At 42.7% G+C, this 25923-nt stretch overlaps 2 protein-coding genes across 9 annotated transcripts in view; both read right to left on the reverse strand.

Moving 5' to 3' along the window:
* The window catches only part of scarb1 (scavenger receptor class B member 1), a 28707-nt gene extending 12363 nt beyond the window's left edge, over nucleotides 1-16344 (reverse strand). For 3 of the 5 annotated variants that reach the window (XM_062958557.1, XM_062958558.1, XM_062958556.1), the window contains exons 1-8: nucleotides 16037-16344; nucleotides 8361-8518; nucleotides 5690-5831; nucleotides 4598-4801; nucleotides 3633-3728; nucleotides 3027-3142; nucleotides 2066-2232; nucleotides 962-1080 (exon numbers count right to left, since the gene is read on the reverse strand). In XM_062958557.1, coding sequence (XP_062814627.1) covers nucleotides 962-1080; nucleotides 2066-2232; nucleotides 3027-3142; nucleotides 3633-3728; nucleotides 4598-4801; nucleotides 5690-5831; nucleotides 8361-8518; nucleotides 16037-16162 — 1128 coding nt within the window. In that variant the 5' untranslated portion in view covers nucleotides 16163-16344. Of the gene's footprint in view, nucleotides 1-961; nucleotides 1081-2065; nucleotides 2233-3026; nucleotides 3143-3632; nucleotides 3729-4597; nucleotides 4802-5689; nucleotides 5832-8360; nucleotides 8519-15453; nucleotides 15890-16036 lie in introns of those variants that run through there. The other 2 variants (XM_016994736.2, XM_062958559.1) reach the window with 2 other exon arrangements.
* Nucleotides 16345-22588: 6244 nt separating this feature from the next.
* LOC100552469 (ubiquitin) lies at nucleotides 22589-23978 on the reverse strand. Of its 4 annotated transcripts, none has more exons than XM_062958543.1 (2): nucleotides 23658-23978; nucleotides 22589-22903 (listed from the first exon to the last, which is right to left on the reverse strand). In XM_062958543.1, exon 2 carries the CDS (start codon nucleotides 22896-22898, stop codon nucleotides 22665-22667), a length of 234 nt encoding a protein of 77 aa, XP_062814613.1. In that variant the 5' UTR covers nucleotides 22899-22903; nucleotides 23658-23978; the 3' UTR covers nucleotides 22589-22664. The 4 variants fall into 4 exon arrangements, with proteins under 4 accessions (XP_062814613.1, XP_062814610.1, XP_062814611.1 ...); XM_062958540.1 differs by having other exon boundaries at nucleotides 23758-23976; XM_062958541.1 differs by having other exon boundaries at nucleotides 23636-23975.
* Nucleotides 23979-25923: the final 1945 nt, after the last annotated feature.

The following is a 25923-nucleotide window of genomic DNA, read 5'->3' on the forward strand; positions in this document are numbered from 1 at the left end:
TGTTTAAGGAAAGTATTATAATAATTGCTAAGAAACAGAAGACAACATTTTCTATACGTTGGATCGGTCATCAATGAAAATGGACTGTCGACAACAAATCAGATTCCTACCAAATGCAAATGTCTGTAGTGTGAAGTGCCAACAGAAGTACATAGTAATCTGTCAGTTCTCGTTGGTAAACAATATTCTGGTTTCCCAGGTTCTAGGAAAATGCCCAAAAAGTTACTGGCTCTCTTTCTTGTCATTCAAATTTATTGCTAACTGGATCTCTTTGAGAAGCAACTGATAACTTAAGGTGTTTACCAAGCTGTTTTATACACAGTCAGAAATATCAATGGTCAAAACACTAGCCCCTCAAACCAACACTGGTGACTACTTTCTAGATCTTGAAATCTGGCTAAGTACAACATTGGTCCTCATTGGGCTGGCTACCATATCAAATCTCTGCATTTGGAAAGAAAATGCTCACCTTGGCACCAATTCCTTCCCTCTCCTTCCCTACACTTTCCAAGGGTAAGGGAGGCTGCCCAACAGCTTCAGAAACTATCAGCACTAATTGATTTATGGTTTTAAAGCCAGTTTAATCAGTGCAATAATTAGAAATATCCTTGTACTATGGAATTCTCAGCATGCTTTGAGCCATAAAATGCAATACAGGTGGACAGATTAGATATCGTTCCAAACAAATGTCATTATAAATGGGTTCTTTTTAAAGGAACATGTTATGACTTGTAACTGTAGAATGCAGAGGCCTAAATCCAATAGTTAGTTCCAGCAAGAGTACACCCAATTGCTGAATAGTAAATCAACACTTATAAATTAATATTATTATTATTACTACTACTACTACTACTACTTTTATTATTACCCCACTTTTTCTCTCTAAAAAAGAGACTCAACGTTGCTATATAGTTGTTGGACTGTAATTCCAATTAGAATGAATACCAAATTGTTAACTTACCGGATGCAGATCCAGGAAAAGTTCATGTTCTTCTTTATTGGGATGCAGGCCACCCACTGCCTCCAGGAGGGCTGGATCCGCATTGAAGAAGTGAGGGTGGGAAAGAAATACAGGTGCATCTTTTTAAAGGAGACAAAAGACGAGAGATGATATGCAGAAGAAAAGGCAACTCCCTTGAGAACGTTCTTTAGGTCTCTGCTTCTTAAACTGTGGGTCCCAACCCCAAATGGAGTCTCCTAAGCTCAATGCCGCCGGCCCCCCCCCCCCCCCGCCTCAAAATTAACAAATGGTCAACAATAAAAGTAGGGGCTTTTTTAGGTTTACATGAATCTGTGGCGCAGGGTTTACAGTGCGTCAGAAGATGTGTCTGGCTGTACTTCATACAAAAGAAAAATCTGTTCAGCAAATGCTGATTTGTTATCGGTAAATGTTTTATTTTTATAAACCTGGAGTGATGTAAAAAAATTCTTGGTTGGAAAGAGATCATGTGTAGAAATGTTTGAGAAGTCCTGCTCTAGATCACCTCACTATCTCTACTTCTCTCTCTATTTCTGCTATCAAAAAGTAATATTTTAGCCAAGAGGGTGATAAGTGGGAAACTGCAGCAATCATGAGGATTAGAAACTAGCTTATTTTTTTAAAAAAGCAAGAGAGAGAGATTATGCTGTCTGCAAAGATAATTTCCATAATATAACACTAAGTCTAGACTATCTGAGCTACCTATAAGAGCCTGCCCAAGTTCTAAGATCCTTTGGGGGGGGGGGATTTTCTCTTTCAGAGAGACAGCAGGACAGCAGCATGGTGTCTCATCATTCCTTGACATCTTTTGGGCTGCCTGCAGGGAAATTTTGCTGCTTCCGGGGTAGGGAACCCCCCTCCCCACACACACACAAAGCTTTGAAAATGCTTTCAGCTGTTTTATGTGATTTCAACCAAAAGCGGGAGCTCGGGGCTCAAGGAGTGTCCGTGGCTGCCAAAGGGTGTCATGACATCCAGCCTTCATTTTTTGTCATCTGCTCCCCAAAGGCCACCAGGGCGTCAATGTCACATTTTAGACCTTGCTCTGCCTTTTCACAAGAAAATCAATACACGGCGCAGACGTACTTAAGCGGCAGGAGCTGACATTCTGAATTCCAGACTGCAGGCATGGGCAGAAGCCTTCATTGGGTGGGTAATCCGTCCCATTGGCAAACATGGTCGTTGGTGCTAAATACCGGTACGTAGGAATGTTTTTGAATTCTCTAGTTTGATTGTAGATTAAAGTCAAGGATCTGAAAACAATGATTCCCAAGAGATTGAGGTCATCCAAGTCATAGAAGAGCAAGCAGAGAGTTCAAACATACTTCCAAACACATCATGTTATCAAGCCATGCTTCAACATGGGACTGGATGGCCCATGAGGTCTCTTCCAACTCTACTATTCTATTTCAGATGCCACCCTCTCTACCTTATCCTGTAATGGCCATTTTTATCCTTAACATAGAGCAGTGGTTCTCAACTTGTGGGTCCCCAGACGTTTTGGTGTACAACTCCCAGAAATCCCAGCCAGTTTACCAGCTGTTAGGATTTCTGGGAATCGAAGGCTAAAACACCAGGGTTGAGAACACAGGTTGAGAACCACTTACATAGAGAGACTAAAGAATCTGTAGTTTTTAAAATGTTTTTGGACTTCAGCACCCATCAGCACCCAATGTATTTTTATTTTATGTTGAGAGACAAATGATTCAAAAGGGACAGGATATGGTGTAAACTCAAGGGTGCAAACAAGCAAAGTACAAAAAGTGAAAAGACGACAACACAAAAGCAGTAACAACAACATAAACATCATAAACCCCTGATTAAAATCAGTAAAAGCAACAGCTGCAGGTATAAAACAATCAATATCATCTGTCTCATAAAGTACATGGTGAAATGGTATCTAGGTCCTCAGATATGTTCATTAAGGGATTCTAAACATGGTCTAAGCCTTGTCAATATAGCATATCTTCAGTTGTATACGGAAGGCTTGGAGAGTAGGGGTTAGTCTTTCCAGTTCAGAAGCTGCAACCATTTTGACTTCACTTACCTGCAGGCATCTGGGCTGTAAAATTCCAGAGGTGTGGAAGGGGTTCTAAATGGCGGCCACAGCTCTCCAGATGTTCCGTTGATCATGTTGCACTGATCCGAGTTCCAGTAAGACACCTATGGGGATTGTGAACACTAAAATACAGAAGCAACCTTACCAACCTCATCGTTTTGCAATGCAGTTGAGGGAGCAAGCTTTATCTGCCTATTTGATATTAGCTAATGAAGTCACCTTTTTTTCTCAGGGTACAATCCAAGCTCCCTCAGTTATCGATTTTAATAAAGATTGAATGTGACTGTATAATAAAGATTGGGATTTTAATATTATAACCTGGAGTAGATGCAGGTTTGATTAGGAGAACAGAGAGAATTTATGAGGTGACAGATGCGTCAGTAAATCTTATTCTTTTTTTTTTCTTTCTTTTTTTGCAATACTGATTTGTAAGTTGATGAGACAGGAGATAGTTATGAAGTAATGGGAAACCAGAAAATGACATACTAAAACTGACATCAGAGCAGGAGGACAAGAAGAATTGCACTTTTTATGTGTTTAAGAGAGAAAAAAGAAAGAAGAGGGGGAAAAGACAGAGTGTGACTTGGTTTTTACCTCTTTTAATCCATTCCACGTATCTATCATATGGGCTCTGGAGATGTCACCCACGCCAGTGTACACTCTGAACAGGCCAGTATTTGAGTTGTTGAACTGTAACAGGAGATAAGTGGACATATTGAGTACCGGACTGAAAGACATCAGGTACCCCAATAAGGTACTTTTCAGGAAGCGTGAAAAATAAGAGGGCAAACATTGACCTCTCAAATAAAAAAATGCACATTCAGCTCAGAGCTTGTGAAAAAAAATTGGATTGCAATTCAGACAGCTCCCCACTATGTAGTCTAAAAAAGTAACGTGGCTATGCTTAGTAGATCCAAAGTCTGACTCTGTTTGAAGAAAGCATCAAGTGAACATTGAAACTATTTTTGTTGCCACTGATGTTCATCTAGGCTGTTACGTAACAGAACTGTAGTTAGGAGCAGTTCTGTCCCAGAAACTTCAGAATCATCTTGTGAATGAAAAGCATTTCCCCTTAGCTGTGACTTCAAGCAAAGCTATAGTGGACTGCCTTAGATAGCAGCTTATCAGTCATTAAGCTAAATTGTCCTGGGTTGGATCCAAAAAGGTATTAATACATAGAAGTTCTCTCTAGTGCAATGTGTGGAACAACCCTTCCTTCTGCATTATTGCAAGAACACTGGAATCCACATTCTTCCTTGCAAGCAAAGATGCAACAACAAAACACTACAGTCCATGCATCAAATGCAGGAAGCCCTGGGTTCAGTCCCGAGTCCCACCACTAGAAAAGATTTCAGATAGGAGCAAGAGATGGCAAAGAGCTCTAAAGAGCTATGGCCAGAATAAACTATCCTGATTTATTTCACAGACATCACGAAGAAGAATTAACTTTTCAAAGCTACCCCCACATTTAATGAGCTACCTTCACGTTTAACCATCCTGCACTAGCCTCAAACCAATTATTCGCATATGTATCTGTTTGTTTCTTTATACATACGTACATCAGCAAGCAAACCAAATTTCCCTTTAAATGGAATCATGCCCGGCTTGATGGAGTTCAGGAAGTCCACGAGGGGGTTGTCATAGCCCCACAAGATTTGATCCACTGTCAGGTTCATGAAAGCTTTCTGCCCAAACAAGGCAAAAGTGCTGCTGATGGTCAGCTTCACAGGAAAGGGCAAATCCTCCAACATGACAGCTGCTCCCTGGGGGGGGGGGGGGGGGGGTTTAGAGAGAAAACAAAGAAAAGTATAAGAGGTGGGTGGGAAAGGAAGAACAGAGGACAGGATGTTATTTACCATCAAGCTGACAATGAATTAGAGATCACCCGTTATCAGCAGCCCAGCTCAGGTCTGGCAGACTCAGAACTGGGACTTTCCTGATTAAGTTTTTTCCACCTTATCCAACATGATCTTTTCCAATGGGATGTCAAGATACATCCAAAGTACAACAGCCACGGTTTAATAGTCTGTGCTTCTAGGGAAAGTTCAAAGCTGATTTGCTCTAGGACCCATTTATTTGTCTTTTGGGAAATCCATGGTATCTATAAAAATTAACTTCTAGAAAGTGAGGCATTGCTAATATATAGCTATACTATCTAATGAAGTAATTCCTATATCTTAATCTCCTCAAATTAATTCAATTAGACCTACCTAGTCAGATTGGTATTTCTTCCTAATCTGGTTCGAATTGGTATTCTTTCATAATCCTTCCTAATCTGATCAAATACAGCAGCTTCCTCTGGCTTGGTACTGTCCAGATATATTTGGACGACTAACCCCATCTCAGTCTAGCAAATGCAAGTTGTAGGCTGGGAGTTGTGGAAATTGTAATACAACATATCTGGAGAGTACCAGGGTGGGAGAGTATGTTTCTATGGCTCACAACTTCCATTCTACAAATGGAACAGAATTCTGTTTGCTGAGCTGGGTGTTTTCTGCCTTCCTGTTGCAAGTACTTCAACTTTTCCAAAAATAAGGTTTTTCTTGTTTTGGAGGGGCTATTAAAAGTCATGTGGGGAAACTGCATAGAAAATGGCAAACTGGTGCTTAGGATGACAGTTTGAATCTTACAGGAGTTGTGAGTTTACTTACCATCACCAACATATTTGGTACCACAATGTAATCCGATTCTGACCCATTGGACATGTCTGCCTTGAAGTGGAATTGCCGATACTCCAAGAACGACAGTGTATCGTTCTCATGGAAAGTTATGTTCTCTTTCACTCTATACTCTCTGCAAGAAAGACACACCACGACTAAATCAACACTTACATGTTACCTGTATTGAGACGAGTTGGAGAGAAATTCTCCTTGCAGTTGAAACCCCAATAATTACTTCCCAAATTATAGAACCATAAAAACATTTAAGTGAAACAGACAACAAGGGTGAGCCAGTCCAACCCCCTGCCCTGCAGGAATACATCAGCGTTTCTCCAAAGCCAAGCTGAAACATTTAATTCATTCACAGGTTCAGTTCAAGATAGGAAACACGGTGCCTTTTTTGTCCTGGACTGCAGTTTCCATAAACTCATCACAACCAATGATCATGGATTATGAGAGTTATTATTCATTATTCTCCAACATGATAAAAAACAGTGTCAAATCACCACCATAAAGAATCCCATGGAGATCCGTCCCAGAATATATTGGATAACAGGCAAGTAATTTGATCCTGGGTCCTTCAGCTAGGCCAATACAATATCATCGGCAGGAAAAACTGAGAGTAATTGATATGGAATCCATGTAGGCCACTGTATGTGTTTCTTAAGTGGGGAGAGATGGTGAATGTGCCCAAGATGGGCAGAGCCCTATTTGCCTACACACTTGAGGTCCCTTAAGGGGTTCTCCAAGAGTCAAAAGAGACACAAACAAAAAGATCTTGCCCCATGGCTCACCGCCAAAGTTTTAACAAACTTGGCAAACAGTATAGCACATAGCTCACTCCACCACTGGATAGTTGACTTAGCCTATGTAAATAAGTTGTAGGCTTTGTGGGCAGAACCTAAACTAAAAGATATTGAGATTTTTGACCCTGTCTACCTGTGGAATGTGTCTACCCTCAATTGATCTTGAATTAGGTTTGGCCCTCAGACTGAAAGTGATTCCTCGCCTTGGCTGCAGAACTGAAGAGAAGAAATACAGTGAAACACTTCTAGGGTGCAATAAATTCTATGATGTGGTGTCGTTAACTTTGGAAGGAAGTTTAAAATGCAGTTTGCCTTTTATTAGTCTGCCGCAATTGGAATAAAGACTATATTTATAGGAGGTTTATTCTGTGGGACTATTACAGTCATCCTCAAGCATTAACATCACATATTGACTCCTGGCTTTCTTCTGCCCTAATCCTCTGAACTCAGTTTGACAGGTATCACAGAGCTTGTAACCCACTCCCTTGGTAAGCTACCCCAAAAGGAGCAGTGGTTAAGTTTACTCACTCAACGCCCCAGGCAGAGGGTGGATGAAACAAGAGTCACCAGCTATTGAGAAAATGCCAGCACAGAATGGGATATTCAAGAATTAAATCTAAATGGGGATGAGCAGGCTGAGACAGATCCCTTCAGTAGTCTTGCCCTTAAAAGACTGCTTATACGTTTCAGTGGAGAAAAGTGCTAACCATCTGGAGTATTCTACATGCACAGGTCTGCTCTCAGCACTGAAACCAAGGGGGGCAAATGCCACAGAAATATCCGCTATGGATAAAAAAGAAAAGAGCCTCCAAGAAAATGGGTAACTAGTTTTCCCTATGTCGGTGATGTGAGCATGGCAGATTAGGCAGCTCACTGGATAACCCTTTGCACTATGTGCCATGCTAATCCAGATGCTTTGGGTCTTGGCAGGAAGAGGGATCAATTGCTTTACATCTAATCTCTGGGAAAAAGAAACAAAAGAAATTATGTTAAGAAGCTTTTACATCACCTACTTTCACTGTACGTGGTGACAATGCATACATCGAAACTCCAAAAATATGCTAAGAGGCCACACAGACCAAACATAGGCCAGGAACAAGCTTGAGATTATGCTGGCAGCTAAACTTGCTGGGAAATTCATGAGCACGTGCAGCAATTTTTGCTGGATGCTTGCAGTTCTGGAAAGTCTTTAAGGATACCCTCAATTGACCTGCTCTGATTCTTTCAGGGAGGCCCTCTGAATTGCAAAGCTGGTCAGGGGAACTTCAGTGCAGAGCTAGGCAAAAGAAAGCCAACACTGCCCCACAAATGAGAGCCTGAGGAATATCAGCACATTTACTTGGTCTCCCTATGTGTATATTTATTTCACATCACATGCTTTTAGATTAGAACCCTTTCTACATCTCCCTACAGTTCTATAGTGGTAGATGCGGAGGGATTCGGTAGTTTGGAAGCAACTGGCGTATTGCATGGGCTGAACAGATCAATTTGTATTTGAAAATTATATTTATTATGACAAGGATGTTTGAAATGGCATGATGATCCAAGAAGCTATAATGACTTCTCTCAATTATAATTTTTGAAGGTTGCGGAAGTTAAGTGTGTCTTTAGAAGGTCCTAGAGCTCATTTCTTTGCAAATATGTTGCACGTTTTATAAGCATTACTGAAGTTTGAAAGACAACTATTGCACTTTTGTAGAAGAGCTCAACTGAACTCTCATTCATTTCAGTATGCTTGCACAGATAATTTCCAATGGATTCTGCCACTGGCCTTTGCACTTCTTTCTATAGTCAACTGCATCCACATAAAGGTATCAGATCTAAACATAGATGAAACCAGAGAGAAAAATTCAAACCTGTATACATAAGGGCCACGTTGGTTCACCACCGGCTTTTCCCCACGGAGAATGTCATCGGGATTCAGCACTTCAAATAAATAGACAGAGAAGTAGAATGGCACTGGGATATCTTTCCATAATTCAAATGCCATGCCATTTGGTTCCAGCCTCACGTTCTGCAATGACAAGCAAGGATGACATGAAATCTGAAGTCGAGTCTCCAAGACAGCTTCTTTCATTTCAAATATTTTATTTCCTACTGTCCTTCCTTCCAAAAACTCAAGATGGCTAACTAAAGCTTGATTCCTTCCCCTGCCACACCAATATTGGCTCAAGGGAAGCATGTGTCTACTGTTGTCAGCAGAAAATATTTGATTTGCCATGGTCCTATCACAGAGATGGTTTTCCCAATGTTAGACCAGCCTGTGCCAACCCAGATGTCTTAAATTACAACTTCAATCAGTCCCAGCCAGAAACGGGTTTGGGAAGACTGTGCTAAGCTATTTTAGGTTTCAATCTTTTGCTTGTTCTACATTCTTGGTAGAGCAGAAAATGTTACTTTTCTGGACAACTCCCAGAATCCCCCAGCTAGCATTGCCACTGGTCAGTATCTGTTCCACATTCTGATATTTCCTGCGACCCAGCCTTTTTTTCTCAATTTGCATGAGGCATGTGTCTTTTGTACTGAGAGCAACAAAGTATTTCTGCTGATGCTCACAAAGCAGTGAGTCAGCTGCTAAAGATCATTCCATAACACAAAACACTGACGCTGGGTAGATCAGACCACTGGACTGCAACTCCTTTCACCCATCGTCACTGGGTACGGGGGTCAGATCTGAGAAGTGTTGCAGGGCAACAGCATTTGGAGGTATACACACACATGTACACTATTCTGCCCTGTTCATTTGTTAAAGTTTGCTCCATCACTACAATTGAATACCAATGAAAACCACACCTGTTAGATTTCCATCTCAGGCAGGTACAAAGGCTGGCAATTTGTTTCCACTTGTACATTTGATGTGGTTTATTTAGATCTCAACAACAACAGAAATCTGTACTACACAGATTGAAAGAACTGATTCTACTTTCCCTGACATACCTTTCAACAAGAGACATGTAGCATCATCCTTCATTTCTAATAACTCAGTTTCCTCATTCCATGGGTTCACTGCTCTTTCCTCTGTAAATCCATTCACATTTCTAGTTTAGAGTTTAAGATCATGCCTTTCAAATTTAACAAAATCATTATATGCATTTTTACAGCAAAACAATAGTAAAGTCTATGGTTTAGGATGTAAATGGTTCAAAACTTGGCATATCTTTTCCAGAATAAGCCCCCAGGGGCACAACCTCCAAGGCTATAAATCAGAGCCCAATAAGTCGGTTCCAATAGGATCTTATTTCTGATAAATTATTGAATATAAGAGCAGAAGAAGTTACAAACTGGGTACATCCAGCCTATGCACTAGAAATATGTATGCACCAGAAATATCTGGTGGCTAGACTCCACTCCTGGTTTAGTCATTTAGGTGACTGTAGTTTTTTAAAACTGCACATTACTACCCTTCCCCAATTGACACCCTCCACATCAAAGCCTGGAACAGTTCCTTTTTATTATAAAATTAATAAGTGGCCAAAATTTGCTTCCTTTTCCTCACAGGTCTTCAGATCTTTCATAACTGCTACCGTCCAGCCTGGAGTCTCTAAACAGAGGATCAACCAATTTTGGACATAACCCGAGACAACATGACTTGCTGGGAAAAAAATAATGCTTGGGAAATGGAAGGCAATGGAAAAGAGGGAAACGGCACTCCAGGTGAATGGATTCAATCAAGATATTTCAATCAATGTGTTTACACTGGCAGGCACCAAATTTTCTGTTAAAGAAACACATTGACTTCATTAACTGAGCTATCCCTGTATGTGAAACACACTTTCTCTCTGATGCAAGAGGTCACGCCAGATCCACTTCTATTGATTTTCCACTGGACACTTACAACCATACAAGCCAGGATCCTGTTGCGCTCTTACACATCCTATTGGCAAGTTTCTTACGGAAGGAGTTGTGGCATTTTTTGTCCAAAGCAGAACAGCTACATTCCATTCAAAGCTGCGGAAGCACAGTTGCTTTGGGATGAGCATTGTGCATGTTGATAGATCTATGCATTTGGTTGCACACTCTGTTGTATAATGTGGCAATTCCATGAGCACAAAATTACGTTCTGTCCACTCACTGCTGGATCCCAACCATTATTTCATCTTTCTTTTGATCGTTAAGCATTTTCTGGGAACGTGCTTTCGAGGCCTCAGTAGGCAGAAAAGCTACAGGAAATATTAAGCAATACTGTTAAACAAATAGGACTGACCCTATCTGCGTGGTTTCTGTTCCCGCAAGACAACACCACTATTGTGAGGCAGCCAGCATACCATGAAAAACAGGCGATACAGTCTGTGACATTCCAACATAAAGCCGAGTGTCCATGTGTACTTAAGATAAGCAGGATATCCTTCACAACAACAGAAGAGCGCAATAACACAAGTACAGTTTTTTAGGGAAATAAGAGAACCTAGTCGTGACAAACCCCTAAATAAATAGAATTAGTTTTGCAGGAGGAGATTAATCCCAGCAAAACTCACTCATTATATTCCTTCATAGGCCCAAATACACAAAGGAAAATGAAAAAAATAAAAGGGCAGATGAAGGCCAAGGTATTTTCCATCCTGAAACAGAGCACTGAATGGTGTTCCTCTCACTTTATACATTAGAAAAAGCGACTTTTCTCAAACGCAACTCATAGAAGCCCCTACCCAGCATGGGCGGCAATCATTTTGAGTAAGTAATGCTGGGAGGTCTAGTCCAAACAAATGTTTCCAGGCCCTTCACAGCATAAACAGTTAGAAAATCTCAGAGATCCCTCACCTACACATGGTCAGTAAAGATACTGCTGTTAGTTTAAAGAACTTGCTTGCCCTTTTGTGACATGCAAAACATCTTCAAGGCAAGTGTCACATTCTTCTGCACTTCTTTTTCCAGACCACAGCTAGTATATGTTAGTATTATTTGCTTGGGCATCCTTCACTACCTCAACCTATCTGACTCTGTCCATGATCTCTCAAAAGGATGAAAGAGAAAAATCAGTTTAGATTTGATAAGATTAAATAAATCCTCTGGAGCACTCTTAAATGATTTATTAACTTGGAAATCCAGAACAACAACTTGATTTTCAAAGCTGAAGAGGAAATATTGCACTGGCTTGTGGGCCTTCCCAAGGTACCTCGTGGGGCACTCTGAGAACAGGATGCATCTTTAGTCTGATCCAAAATTTGAGAGGTTCTGAGAAGCTGGAATCTTCCAAGCAACATTGTCAAGCTCTAATTCAGCAGGCACTTCTGATGTTTTAATTACACCATAGGAGTAAACTTTCTAAGCCTACTGTCTATTTCTACATTTATGAACTCTGAAGCTCTTCAAGCAGAGAACTGAGATCCTGGAAGTGTTCCTCCTTTATGTGGATGACCCCTTCTAGCCTATCAATGACTAGGCACCCTCAGAGCTGCTAGAAGCTAGTTACTGGTTTATACAAAATGTGAGGAGTTTCCTCTTAATGAGAGATGTTGAAATGGAGACTTGCTGAAATTAGATGGAGATCATTAAAATGCCCTGGGCTTCCTTTCTCGACCAATCACAATGCCTCTTGTGTGTGAGAAGTTTCCTAACTTGTGTGTGAGACAGCCACCTCAGATGACAGAAGCAAGTGGAGTATACTAAGCAGTGGGAGGATAGAGTGTGGTGCCTCACAAGATACCATCTTGTCCCAAATGTTGTACTGAAGATACAACGGTGACTCCAATCTGTTCCTGAATGTGGAAAGAAGGAGCACATTGTCCTTCATGCAGCCAACTCTTTTTTATTTCTCCTCAATTTCTTTCTATTGGCAGTATAATTGCGAGAACCCAAGTCAGCTATGTAAATATAAGAATTAAAAGTGTTTGGCTGTCTCTTTGCACCACAAAGGCTGTTACTAGGTAGTATGGCTCTCTGTAATGTCTGTAAATTGGCTATTGCTAGGTGAAGTAGCCCTCTGTGATGTCACTGGGAAGGAGTATTAGGGAAAGCAAGGGAAGAAGAAAGAAAAAAAAAGAGAGGGGGAGAAGATGTATGAGGGAAATGGAAGAAGAAAAGAGAGCCACAAGGAGAGCCTGCCCACCGTTGACAGAGCGTTGCCATAGAGACATTATGAGGTAGGCCCTCTCAGAGCTGGAGAAGAGAGCAAGTAGGTGGCCAGCAGTCTCAATGACACTTCTAGTATCAATATAAAGATTACTACTCACAAAGGTGTTTGTATTTGTTAAGTGGGCAGCTACTGCCTCAATTTGCCAATGTGCTCCCATTCACTGACAAGGGGGCAGTATAGCTGCTGTAGTTGTATCCTATTCAAGTACAGTACTTCTTTTGCCAGTGCCTAGAGGAAAATACACATGCAAAAATCCCTGTTAATTTGACACATTTTCTGCATATAACAACCCACGCCCAAGGCATCCAGAGCAAATTACAGATATCCCTTTGAGTTGGCAGCCTCCTTAGGAAGCAGGGTCATATGAGTAAACCGATTTCGCCACGCCACCAAAATAAAAGTCACAAGACCAATGCCATGCAAACGAGAGGAAAAAAGACCTTATTGTTGTTCAATTCTGCCTAGTAATTTGCTTTAACCTAACTTGAGCCAGAACTAACAGAGCAGAAAAGACACACTTCCTCACACGCTCTACTTGCACAGCTTTTGGTTACCTTGGCTGTGGATTGCATTTTTCTTTGTTTGTTTCCTCGCTGTATTTCCTGCAACCTTTTGATAGCCTGCGTGTACATATGATTTAGTTATAATGTTGAGTATCTCTGAGTCTCTTTTGCAGAAAGAAAAAATGCAGTAGAAATAAACATTATTATTATTATTAAATGAATTTGCAAGCACAGAAATGTTCCTTTATGGTCAATTTTATGCCAACACTGTTTAATGTCTCCACAGTTAAAAAGTAAAGACCCAAAAGATGACAATTAACCCAACACTTGCCACATAGTTAATGGAAGTAACTCTTTACAAATGAATGGGGATTATTTGTACTTACATTTTCTATCTAGCCTGTAACAGATGTCACTCCCCTGCCCCCAAGCGCCAGTGACACAAACAGTTGTCTAGGTCACCTCTCTCTACATGCAGCTTTGATAGAAGTATTTGGAATGGTGCAGCCTTCCAAATGGTTTTGGACTTAAACTCCCCACATTCCTCACCATGGGTTATGCCAGCTAAGGCTGTTGGGAGTTGAAGTCCAGCAACACTGGAAAGAGACACAATTCCATCCTTGACGTAAAGCCAGTTTCACAAAATGTATGAGATGACAAGCAGGTAAACAGGGCAGGCACGTCCACAAACCATCACAAAAGAATATCACTAAAAACAACTACAGTAGAGTCTCACTTATCCAACATTCTGGATTATCGAACACATTTTTGTAGTCAATGTTTTCAAAACATATTCACTTATCCAATGTTCTGTCGGCCCATTTATGTTGGATAAGCGAGACTCTACTGTATGTTAATTTCACAGAGGATCTGAGCTCTAGTGAAAGCCATGATACAAAGGGCAGGTACGGTACAAAGTTGGGGCACCTGGTTAGAACCAAGGAGATCTGAATACAATGCCCTACTTGTTCATGAAGCTCACTGTAAAAGGAAGCCCTGAGCCAGTCCAAACCAGAAATCCCTATCCTCTCTCTGCCTACCTTATATTACAGAGCTGCTCCATATAAAGCAGTTTTCAGGTGTTTTTTCCCTGTGTGACTGGATCTATATTTAGGTCAATTGGCTACAACAGTTTCTTTCTTGGAAATTCACTGGCAGTTCAGGGACCACTACTTAGACATGAGCCAAAGCTCCTTGGAAAAAGAGCAGTACTACAAATGGAGTATGTCATTAGGAACAAATTGTTGAGTGTATATCCAGGCAAAGTGCATTTCTGAACTCCACAGTACAGGGACAAATATTGGGAGACACTCACTGAGGGCCCAAGGTGTTTTGTTCCTGATGCCGGGAACTAAGTGACACTTCATTGCCATCCCCCTCTGATCCAGTGACAGAAATTAACCAGCTTAGCAGCTAAATCTGGTTTCACTGCGGAGTGCCTCTATCACAACCTAAGGCAGTGTGTGAGCTTAGGAGCTCTGTAACCCAGACAATTCCAAGAAGTCATCCCCAGTCCATCCCCAGTAATCTGTGTTATAGCATGAGGCCTGGCAGGTTACAACCCACTTGGCATGCATCTCTACACCGTAGAATGAATGCAGCTTGACACCACTTGTGCGGTCACGGCCCAAGGTTGTGGAATCCTGAAAGTTGTCATAGAACTCCAACTCCCACAAAACCATAGCACCGGCCCATGGGAGCTCAAGTGGTACCAAACTGCATTCAGTAGACGTGTGGACACACACAATAAAGCAGCTGCAGGTGTCCTGGCTTGAAAAGGCCTACTCAGTCCAGTAAAGTAGGGACCAAGCTGAGGACAAGTTTCTGGTATTGAGGTACAGTAGAGTCTCACTTATCCAACGTTCTGAATTATCCAACACATTTTTGTAGTCAATGTTTTCAATAAATCATATTTTGGTGCTAAATTCGTAAATACAGTAATTACTACATAGCATTATTTCGTATTGAACTGCTTTTTCTGTCAAATTTGTTGTATAACATGATGTTTTGGCGCTTAATTTGTAAAATCATAACCTAATTTGATGTTTAATAGGCTTTTCCTTAATCCCTCCTTATTATCCAAGATATTTGCTTATCCAACGTTCTGCTGGCCCGTTTATGTTGGATAAGTGAGACTCTACTGTAACAGGGTTTGACAAGGAGTTTCAAGTGTGTGGACCCATGGCCCTGTGGGGGCGGGTTGTCCTGTTTCCAGGAACATTCCCTCGACAGCGTGCATCAAATGGCGTGCTCTGGAGAGAGGCCGCTGCTTTCGAGGCATGCCAGGAGTGGCTGGAAGGACAGCTAAAGAGGCAGGAGCCTCCAGTGGCCTAGGGGATAAAAGCCTTGTGACTTAAAGGTTGGGTTGCTGACCTGAAGGCTGCCAGGTTCAAATCCCACCTGGGGAAGACTGCGGATGAGCTCCCTCTATTAGCTCCAGCTCCATGCGGGGACATGAGGAAGCCTCCCACAAGGATGGTAAAACATCCAAACATCCGGGCAGAGTCCCCTGGGCAACGTCCTTGCAGACGGCCAATTCTCTCACTCCAGAAGCAACTCCGGTTGCTCCTGACACGAAAAAAAAAAAAGCTAAGGAGGCCCAACGTGAGGCGGGCAAGGAGTCCAAAGGCCTGGAGGGAAGGGCTTGTTTCGAAGGCACAGGCACGCTGGGAGGCTTCCCACCAAGTTCGGAGCCCGAGGGCGCAGAGGGGCTTCCTAAGTGTCATTCGGGCCCTTCCTCCCCTTCAGGTGTCACTCAAGTCTTTCTCCCTGTCAGGTCTCATTTCGGTCCTTCCTCCCCTTCAGGTCCCGTTAGGGTCTCATCCGGGTCCTTCCTCCCCTTCAGGTCTCATCCGGGACTCTGGCCTGTGGCTCCTGCTTCGCCTACCACTCCCAGAAGCCTCCAGGGCGCGCCCGAGCCCCGTCTTCTCCCTCCCTCCCTCCCTCCCTTCCTTACCTTGACCACCTGCTCCCTGACGATGCGGGGCACCAGCACAATCATGGCGATCCCGCAGGCCAGGCAGGCCAGGCCGGCCACAGCCAAGCACACCGCCGCTCGGAAAGGGGGACAGCACCCGCCCATGGCCACCAGCCCAACGCACGCCGCCGAGGAGTCCCAGCCCAGGATGCCGCTCCGGCATTCGAAGCCGTGGGAGCCTCGCCGGGCCCCATTTACGGCCGCTGAGCGCCAGGCCCCCCCTCCCGCAGCCCTCCCCTCGCGGGCCCGCCCGCCCCTTTCCCGGAGGCTCAGCTGGGGGGGGAGGGGAGGGGAGGGGCCAAAGCAGTGCCCGCCTGCGCCCCCTGGAGGCCAAAACCTAGCGGAAAGCAGGCTAGTTTACAACCATCCCTCATTGCACTAGACTACAATGAGTGTCTGGCCACTTTTCATCCTGCAGAATTCTGGGGCTTGTAGTTTAGGGAGGTCCAGGACCTCTCTGGCTGAGCAGTTTAAAGCAGGCATGGGCAAACTTGGGCCCTCCAGGTGTTTTGGACTTCAACTCCCACCATTCCTAACAGGATTTAAAATGGGGAGACACTATCCTAGTGATGAGGTCCATCATAAAACTGTATAATAAAAGTTAAGATATGTATACCTGGGTTTATATACCCGTGGAATAATGTCCAGGGGGGGGAGAAAGAACTCTTGTCTGTTTGAGGCAAAACCTCCCAAGAAAGGATTCCCCCAGGCAGGAAGCAGCCAGACTTTGAAGCTGCAAGGCCATTCCATGCTAATCAAGCTGGCCAGTGGCAACATTCAAACTTGCCTCAAACAGAAAATAATAATAATAATAATAATAATAATAATAATAATAATAAAACTTTATTTATATACCACCCTATCTCCCGGATGGGACTCAGGGCGGTTTACAGTCATAAAAGCAACACAAACATTACATAACAACATAATACACATTATTAAACAAAGTAAAATAATACAATTATAACAATAAATCACACTTACAAGAGTTCTTTCTCCCACCCTGAATGTTTCAGAGATATACAAACCCCACTTGCCTAGTTTCCAACACCTCACAACCTCTGAGGATGCCTGCCATAGATGTGAGAGAAACGTCAGGAGAGAACATTTCTGGAACAAGGCCATACAGCTTGGAAAATTATTATTATTATTAACTTCATTTCTATCCCGCTCTTCTCACACCGCAGGGGACTCAGAGCGGCTTACGACATACATTTAGGCAGAAATTCAATGCCTCATTATACAAAGCAAATAAAACATAACAGAAAATCAATAGAAACAATCAACATATAAATACAATTTAAAACCATTAACATTAAGATATTAAAACAAAAAACAGCATCTAGATACACCCTACTAACCCTCCCCCTCCCGTCATGATCTTAAGGTCTTCTTTGGCTCCCTTGGATAGTGCTGGGTCACAGCAATCCAAATGACAAGTCTTTCTAATAAACAGCATTACCACTTAACACTGGCAATGCTAGGTAGATAAACTAATAAATATAATGACAACATCAAATAATTATTACTACATCAAATAATTCCCACTACTAGTCCAGATAGTGTTTCACTTTCTGCATGGAAAGGGAGGGTGGTGGCATCTTCTTGTTTGTCTCAGATAATGTATAGGATCAGCTTTGTTTGGATGCAGCGTGCATCTAACCTAATGTGGGTGGAAAAGTGATGAAGGCAATGTGCATTTCCTCACATTTTGTAGAAAATTGGATTTTCTCCCTTGGCAAGCCTGCCTTGATACACTACTGAAATTGCTTCTTTTAAAGGCATAGGAGCCCTTATATATGACTACCGCCAGATATGTGCAAATTGTAAGCTGTTTTAGTCAATCAGATAACCACAGCCCTGTGTGGGTTTTCAGTTCAAAACAAGTTTGTAAAATTGCGTCTGGGAACAGATCTGCAGGTAATGGAGCTGTTGAAACAAGGGAGTTGCCTGCTCCCTGTAGCCAGCCCCAGTTAGTAATCGGGCTGCAGGTGTTGGGATCAGCTGAGAATATCATGCATTCTTGAAAAGCCCCACTTAGAGTGTGTTATATCACACCAATTAGGATGATACTAAGTCATGCCTCACAATAGCCAGATATGATGTTCCAACATCTGCACAGTAGAGCTTACTCCCAAGTTATGTATGCATAGGGCAGATCACAGGAAGGTTTTATTACTTCTGGGAAGAAGGTGCAACAATGATCACTATCTCAATTTTCCTTTGTGTTTGATCATTAACTTCAACAAGAAAAGAAACGTTGTACCAATCAAGCCATAGTTATCGGACACCCTAAAACTCTTTGTGATGAGGCAATTCACATTAACTGAGGCCTCAGAGGAAGGCAAAAGCAAAGCCCCTCTAAATTAATCTTGCCAGGAAAACCCTGCAATATGTTTGCCTTATGGGTGCCATAAATCAGACACTATTTGAAGGTACACAATAACAACAAATAGATCTGAAAATAGGCAAAATGAGATGGTTGCCTGAAGCAGAAGAGGTAATAGCAAGATATTGATGAAAAGAGTTGTGTGCCATATGACCTGGCTTGACTCTGAAAAATATATTCCACAACACCTTTATGTTTCAGCAGTCAAATCCTTCATGGCAGGAGATTGGACTAAATGACCTTTGGGGTGTATTCCAACTCTACAATTCTATGATTCTATGAAATCCTTGGAAGATAAGAATATCAATGGCTCTTAGTCATAATGGCTATATACTTTGAATTCAGTGGTGCCATACATGAAAAAGGCTGTTTACATAGAAAAAATGGGGAAGGAAGATTGCCCTCATGTCCTACTTGTGGACTTATCAGATGCTGGACTAGATTAGTCTTTGACCTGATTCAAACTTATGCCTACTGCTGTAGGTGCCAAAGTATTTTTACTGTTCTAAATTGACACATCAAAACATTTAACAAGCTGAATGTGCTCATACTTCCCAATATTCCTATCAGATAGCTATATTTTGTTCACGTTGACCTTCAGACAAGTTGGCACAGCCCAGTATCTGGCTTGGCTACTATCATCAAATAACAATCCCTATCCCCTGACCTTGTTAAGTAACACCGTTTGGGGACTGCTTTTATAACATGAATTAGCATGGTATTTACCATCATTAGCTGTTAAGTGGCAATTCACATGACTGGCTGCAATGTTTAAAGATTGCAAGAACTGCATGATCCTGCACACATAAAGTAGAAATACACCCACATCAGGGAGGGTTTTGGGATGAAGACAGTAATCTTTCTTACTCAGGGTTGAGACGAAGACTGGCAAGGTTTTCCAGCCCCTTTGTTGAATAAGCAACAAAATTAGGCTATAAGGACCACTGATCCATGTACAGCAGACTCTCAGTTAACCGGCATTCATAGCGCCTTTTTTAAGTTCGATGGAATGAAGTTCCTGTAAGCGCACATCTAAGCTATTTATGTACGTGCAGGTGGATCAGCCCCAGGGGAAGCCACAAAACACACACTGGCCGATCCACATTAACTTGGAGAAAATGCACATAATGCGGCCAGGTTAAAATAACTCAGGGGAAAGCCTGAATCCTGCACCAGGATTAGGGCGTTCCCCTAAGTTATGGCAGTCCGGATATCCACCACCGACTCCTATGTGGACCTGGCTGTGCCTGGTTGACACCAGGCATATTATATATAGTATCTGGCCCATGTTATTTGTCAACATAGAACTGGCTTAAGTTGTAAGCTTTAGGTGAAAGACCAGTTTCTCATGTAACACCGCCTCATCCCAGATGGGCCTGCCAACATGTGAGCTTGCCATCAGAGGCCCTGTTGCGTTGCATGCCCAAATCCTTCACGACTTTTGGCTGCTGTATACCATGGCAGGGCTATCTTGGTTCCAGCAGCCCCAATGTGGAGACTCTACACAGGGAAGTTAGGTGGGCTCTTTTCTGAACTTTCAACAGGCAGCTAAAAAAAAACCTTTGCTCCATGTGACCTTTGGTCCTTGAAACTACTCTGGCTGTTGGCTTTCAATTACTTTTTACATTCAAAAATATTTTTATCTAAATGTTGGAAATGTTTGTATCCACTGTGCATTTCCTCAGGGCGCCTCGTGGGCTGACGGGCAAGATAAATGCCTTAAATGAATAAAAACAAAGTTGGGAGAAGATTCAGTAGCCAACTTAATTCTGCTTCTGATGCTTTTCTTGATAGTTTGTGTGGCATGCCACCTTGCATAGAACTCTCACAAGTGCTTAAAATGTGCCAATTCGATTAACAAGAAATGCGCTGGCATGGAAATACCCTTGAACATGCCAGCGGCAGCTGGGTTGCAAAAGAAGCATGCCAAGATTAAGCCATTAATTCCACAACACAGCGGTACGTATGTCAAGGTGTTACCTGTAGATTAGTGTCAAACAATATTAGAGCTGAGATTCAGCAAAGCATCCTACATTGCCCCAAAGTGTTTTTGAAGAAAGGGAATCAACCTGAAATTGATCAGTCCAAGCAAGCTTTACTGCCAAGACAAGGGCTACTTGCTTACTATGTTTATCATTGAAGACAATTGTAGTTCTTTGTCTACTTCTTATGAAAAAATGATTAAAAGACACTTCAGGCTCTCAAGTCTACAATGCAAATGATTGTGTTTTGCTTAAAGTAGAAATGTGGATCCATAGTTCATTCACAGAACAATCTGAAGGAACGCATTTCTGCCCTACAACTGCAAAGACAACCTGCTGCATCACTGGACACGGATATACTGCTTTTGGGGCTTCAGATACCATCAAACATTCCACCTGATATTTCCAAATCAGATTTTGCTTGTGGTCTTTAAGAACAATTCAGAACAATTAAAAAAACCCCACACACAGACATCCCTCTACCCCAAGCAATCAGAGTTTGATGGTTGGTTGAAATAGGAAATGTGTGCCTTCAAGTTGCTTCTGACCTATGGCAACACTATTGAGGTTTCCAGTGACATCACAGAGGGCCACTTTACCCATCTCACAATGTCTCCATGGTAACATTACTCTCTTTGTGGCTCCTTCCTTTCCTCTGTCCTGTTTCCTTCCTCTCCTTCCTAATCCTTCACTTAGCAACAGCCAACCCAGTGACATCACAAATGGCCAACAATCCTTGTGCTTCAGACAAACTGTGTATTGCAACAATTTGTATACTGACCACTATTTACCAAGGACACTTCATATCAAATGCATGAGATTAGATTTGTATTCATTCCCTTGTAATCTGGATACAGGGCTAAGGGAACCCAGAACTGGGTTGTATCATAGAATCGTAACATTGGAATAGAACACATGGGCCATGTAGTCCAACCCCACCATGCAAGAAAAGCACAAAGCACCTCCTACACATGGCTATCCAGCCTGTTTAAAAGCCACCAAAGAAGGAGCTTCCACCACCCAGAAAACCTATCTTAAAATAAATTAAGACTTCATTATATCACTTTTTAAACTCTGTGAAAATTCCAGTTTAGTGTAACTCCCACCATTCCAAAACATGCTTGAAGTTGGTGGGACTTTGGGAACTCAACAGGCTTTGGAAAGTACAGAATACCCCATCTGAGTCCAATGCTCACCTTTTAAAGCTATATTTGGATATGCATTAGAGTCGCGTAATATAATAAATTTAGTGTTGGACCAAAGCAAAAGGGAAAACTACTTCAGGAGCCCCTGGGACTCCTATCTGAGGGATCTCAGCTCTAGTTTAATGGCCATGGCTCAATGCTATGCTATCCCGGGATTTGTAGTGTGGTGATGCATCAGCATTCTTTGGCAGAGAAGGTGGGTTCATTCTCCACACAGATACATCCCAAGGTTTTCTTTTCCATTGCTGGAAGTTTTGGTGTTCTAACACTTTAGTTTCTAAAGAGGGACTCCTAAGCAGGCAGCCACTGCAATAGACACCTTTTTGGGGGGTCAAATCAGAAAGAGTGCACTTTTTCCTGCTGTGCAAATGTGCTTGGCAGCACTGCACATTTATTTTGGGCCAAAGGTTTTGAAAATGGAGGTGTGCATTGGATTCAACGGCACATCAGACTCGCATCAATAAAGGCACGTCACCGAAAGATGGAGCTCAGACATTTGGAGCTAAAGACAACTGCAGACAGCCTGACCTGATCCCTTTAAGCCAGATGGATGACTGCTGCGGCTTCACCACTTTGTTGAATCAGCACCGGTCTGAAGATGCTCAAGATACATTCCAAAGATTATCTCCCACTTTGCATTTCTCTTAACGCAGAGCCAGCACTGTCACTTAGAATTAACATTTAAGAAGCTCAAGTCTGATTCCCAGTTTTTACCGGGTCACTTGTAATCCTATTACCATACTTGGAAGTAGTTAGAACCAGTGTCTTGTCTTGGAATCGCTCTTACTTACTCCACCTAACGAGCATGGACAGTGGAGTAACTTGTGTGGCAGAGTTACAACCCAACACTGCCTTAGCGTTTGGTGAAAATGATGTAGCGAAAAGTGAAAGCTAGTGTACATATTTCACGGTGGCGAGCGGTTCTTATCCCAAAGTGCTGTGTACCAGACAATAATCATTGGGAATGCAACAGCTTTATTGAAATCAAGTGCAGTGCATTTTCTCTGGGTGGTTGCTGGCAAGGATCAACTTCAAATGCCACCCCTCAGTCGCAAAACCAGGTGCAAGGTGGACTCCTTCTGGATATTGTAGTCAGAAAGAGTGCGGCCATCTTCCAGCTGCTTCCCGGCAAAGATGAGCCTCTGCTGGTCAGGCGGGATGCCTTCTTTCTCCTGGATCTTGGCCTTCACATTCTCAATGGTGTCGCTGGGCTCCACCTCCAGGGTGATGGTCTTTCCTGTCAGGGTCTTCACAAAAACCTGCATTTTCTCTACAATTGTGGGCGAAAAAACATACACAATTGAGATTCCACCAGCAACAGAGAATCTAGGGAGGCCAAATGGGGGTTTGGGATTGTTGTATGTCTTTCGGGCTGTGTGGCCATGTTCCAGAAGTATTCTCTCCTGACGTTTCGCCCACATCTGATTAACTGAAACATTAATGCTGGCTTCCCAGTGACAAAGGCCTCTTGCCACACCGTGGACTCTCCACAGATATATATTTTTTCCTTTCCTTGCCTAGTTTATCCATGCCACACAGCCTCTGAGGATGCCTGCCATAGATGTGGGCGAAACCTCAGGAGAGAATGCTTCTGGAACATGGCCACACAGCCCGAAAGACATACAACCCTGTGATCCCGGCTATGAAAGCCTTCGACAACACACCTCAACAGCCTTTACACTAAGGAGAGCCTCTCTGCTTCCCTTCAGACCAAAGAGGCAGCAAAGGACAGACTGAGGGCTTATCTCCCTGGTAGTCAGTTACTTCAGGGGCCACGCGCGTGACGTAACAAGAGGCCCCAGCGCGTTACAATTGGAGGGCGGGGCGTTGCTATGGCATCTGGCGCCCGCCTTTCGCGGTCGCCATCTTGATAGTGACTCAGCTCGAGTACTAAACATTCGAGGCCTCTCCTCGCTTCAAATTAACGGACAAATTAATTTTCATTGAGGAGAAAAACTTCCTCGGAGGCAGCAGAGAGAAAAAAAACAATAACTATTCTAACCTATTCACTGTCTAGAGCTCACCAGCCTTGCTTTACAACTGGCCTCACTGTGCGCGACTACCTCCTAACCGGCGCCTCACGGAGCCGCAACTGGCAGGACTCGCGCATGCGCACTTCCTTACCCATGGCGCGCATGCGCAGGGAAGGGAAAGGAAGGCGCGAGTTTCAATCCTCCTTCTTCCCCGTCCGAGCTGCGAGGAAGAAGTCTCAAGCGGCGGTGACGATGGGCGGAGGGCGAAGGCGAAGGGAGGCCTCAAGCGTCCTCTTTCTGGACGGCCTGGCCGGGAAATAAAGCCGCAGGACCCGTCGGTGTGTTGTGAGGGACTGAGGGGGGAAGGCCTGATGCAACAGAGGGCTTTTCCTGCGTCAAGAAAGGCCCAACTTGGCGCATTCAGGCCTCCTTGTTTGGCTAGAAAGAGAGACAAGACGAGATTTCTCTCCTAGAAATGCCCACTAAATTAAGAGACAATCACAGGATCATAGAGTGGGAGGAGACCCCAAGGGCCATCCAGGCCAACCCCATTCGGCCAGGCAGAATGCAATCAAAGCACCCCCAACAGATGATGATGATGATGATGATTACAGTAGAGTCTCACTTATCCAACACTCGCTTATCCAACGTTCTGGATTATCCAACGCATTTTTGCAGTCAATGTTTTCAATACATTGTGATATTTTGGTGCTAAATTCGTAAATACAGTAGAGTCTCACTTATCCAAGCTAAACGGGCCAGCAGAAGCTTGGATAAGCGAATATCTTGGATAATAAGGAGGGATTAAGGAAAAGCCTATTAAACATCAAAGTAGGTTATGGTTTTACAAATTAAGTACCAAAGCATCGTTTTATACAACAAATTTGACAGAAAAAGCAGTTCAATACGCAGTAATGTTATGTTGTAATTACTGTATTTACGAATTTAGCACCAAAATCTCATGATATATTGAAAACATTGACTACAAAAATGGCTTGGATTATCCAGAGGCTTGGATAAGCGAGGCTTGGATAAGTGAGACTCTACTGTATAGTAATTACTACATAGCATTACTACGTATTGAACTACTTTTTCTGTCCAATTTGTTGTCTAACATGATGTTTTGGTGCTTCATTTGTAAAATCATAACCTAATTTGATTTTTAATAGGCTTTTCCTTAATCTCTCCTTATTATCCAACATATTTGCGTATCCAACATTCTGCTGGCCCGTTTATGTTGGATAAGTGAGACTCTACTGTACTATCAAAGTACCGCCAACAGATTATTATTATTATTATTATTATTATCATCAACGTACCCCCAACAGATTATTATTATTATTCTGCTTTTCTCCCATGGGTGGGATTCAAAGTGGTGCCCAGTGTTAAAACAGACATTACAAACATAAACATTCAATAAAAAACATCATAACAAACAGTGGGTTGTTGTGTGTTTTCCGGCCTCTGTGGCCATGTTCCAGAATCATTCTTTTCTGACGTTTTGCCCACATATAGGCAATTGTAAATTACTGTGAACATTTATTTAGATTTTATTTTGTTGTTTATTTGTTCAGTCGGTTCCTACTCTTCGTGATCTCATGGACCCTCCCATGCCAGAGCCCCCTGTTGGCTGCCACAAGGACACCATCCATCCCACCCCTGGCCGACCCCTCTTCCTTTTTCCTTCCATTTTCCCCAGCATCACTGCCCTCGCCAAGCTTTCCTGTCTTTAATGATGTGGCCAAAATACTTCATCGTTGCCTCTAATATCCTTCCTTCCAGTGAGCAGCCGGGCATTATTTCCTGGAGATTTTATGTCACTATATAATTCTTGTCTGATTCTGTCTGATTATATTGGCTTAGGAGCCCCCAGTTGCACAGCGGATTAAAGCACTGAGCCGCTGAACTTGCTGACCGAAAATCTGGCAGTTTGAATCTGAGGAGCTGGGTGAGTTCCTGCTGTCAGCCCCAGCTTCTGCCAACCTAGCTGTTCAAAAACATGCAAATGTAAGTAGATCGATAGGTACTGCTCCGGCGGGAAGGTAACGGTGCTCCATGCAGTCATGCCAATGGCCACATGACCTTGGAGGTGTCTATGGACAACGCTGGCTCTTTGGCTTATAATAATAATACAATAATAATTATTATTATTTAATAAAAGGCCACCCTGCTGGGATCTGCACACATCATCCGAAAATACATCACACAGTCCTAGACACTTGGGAAGTGTTCGACTTGGGATTTTGTGAAACGAAATCCAGCATATCTATCTTGTTTGCTGTGTCATAATAAAATAATAGTTTTATTTTTATACCCC

Source organism: Anolis carolinensis, chromosome X (genome assembly GCF_035594765.1).
Source record: "Anolis carolinensis isolate JA03-04 chromosome X, rAnoCar3.1.pri, whole genome shotgun sequence".
Classification (NCBI taxonomy): domain Eukaryota; kingdom Metazoa; phylum Chordata; class Lepidosauria; order Squamata; family Dactyloidae; genus Anolis; species Anolis carolinensis.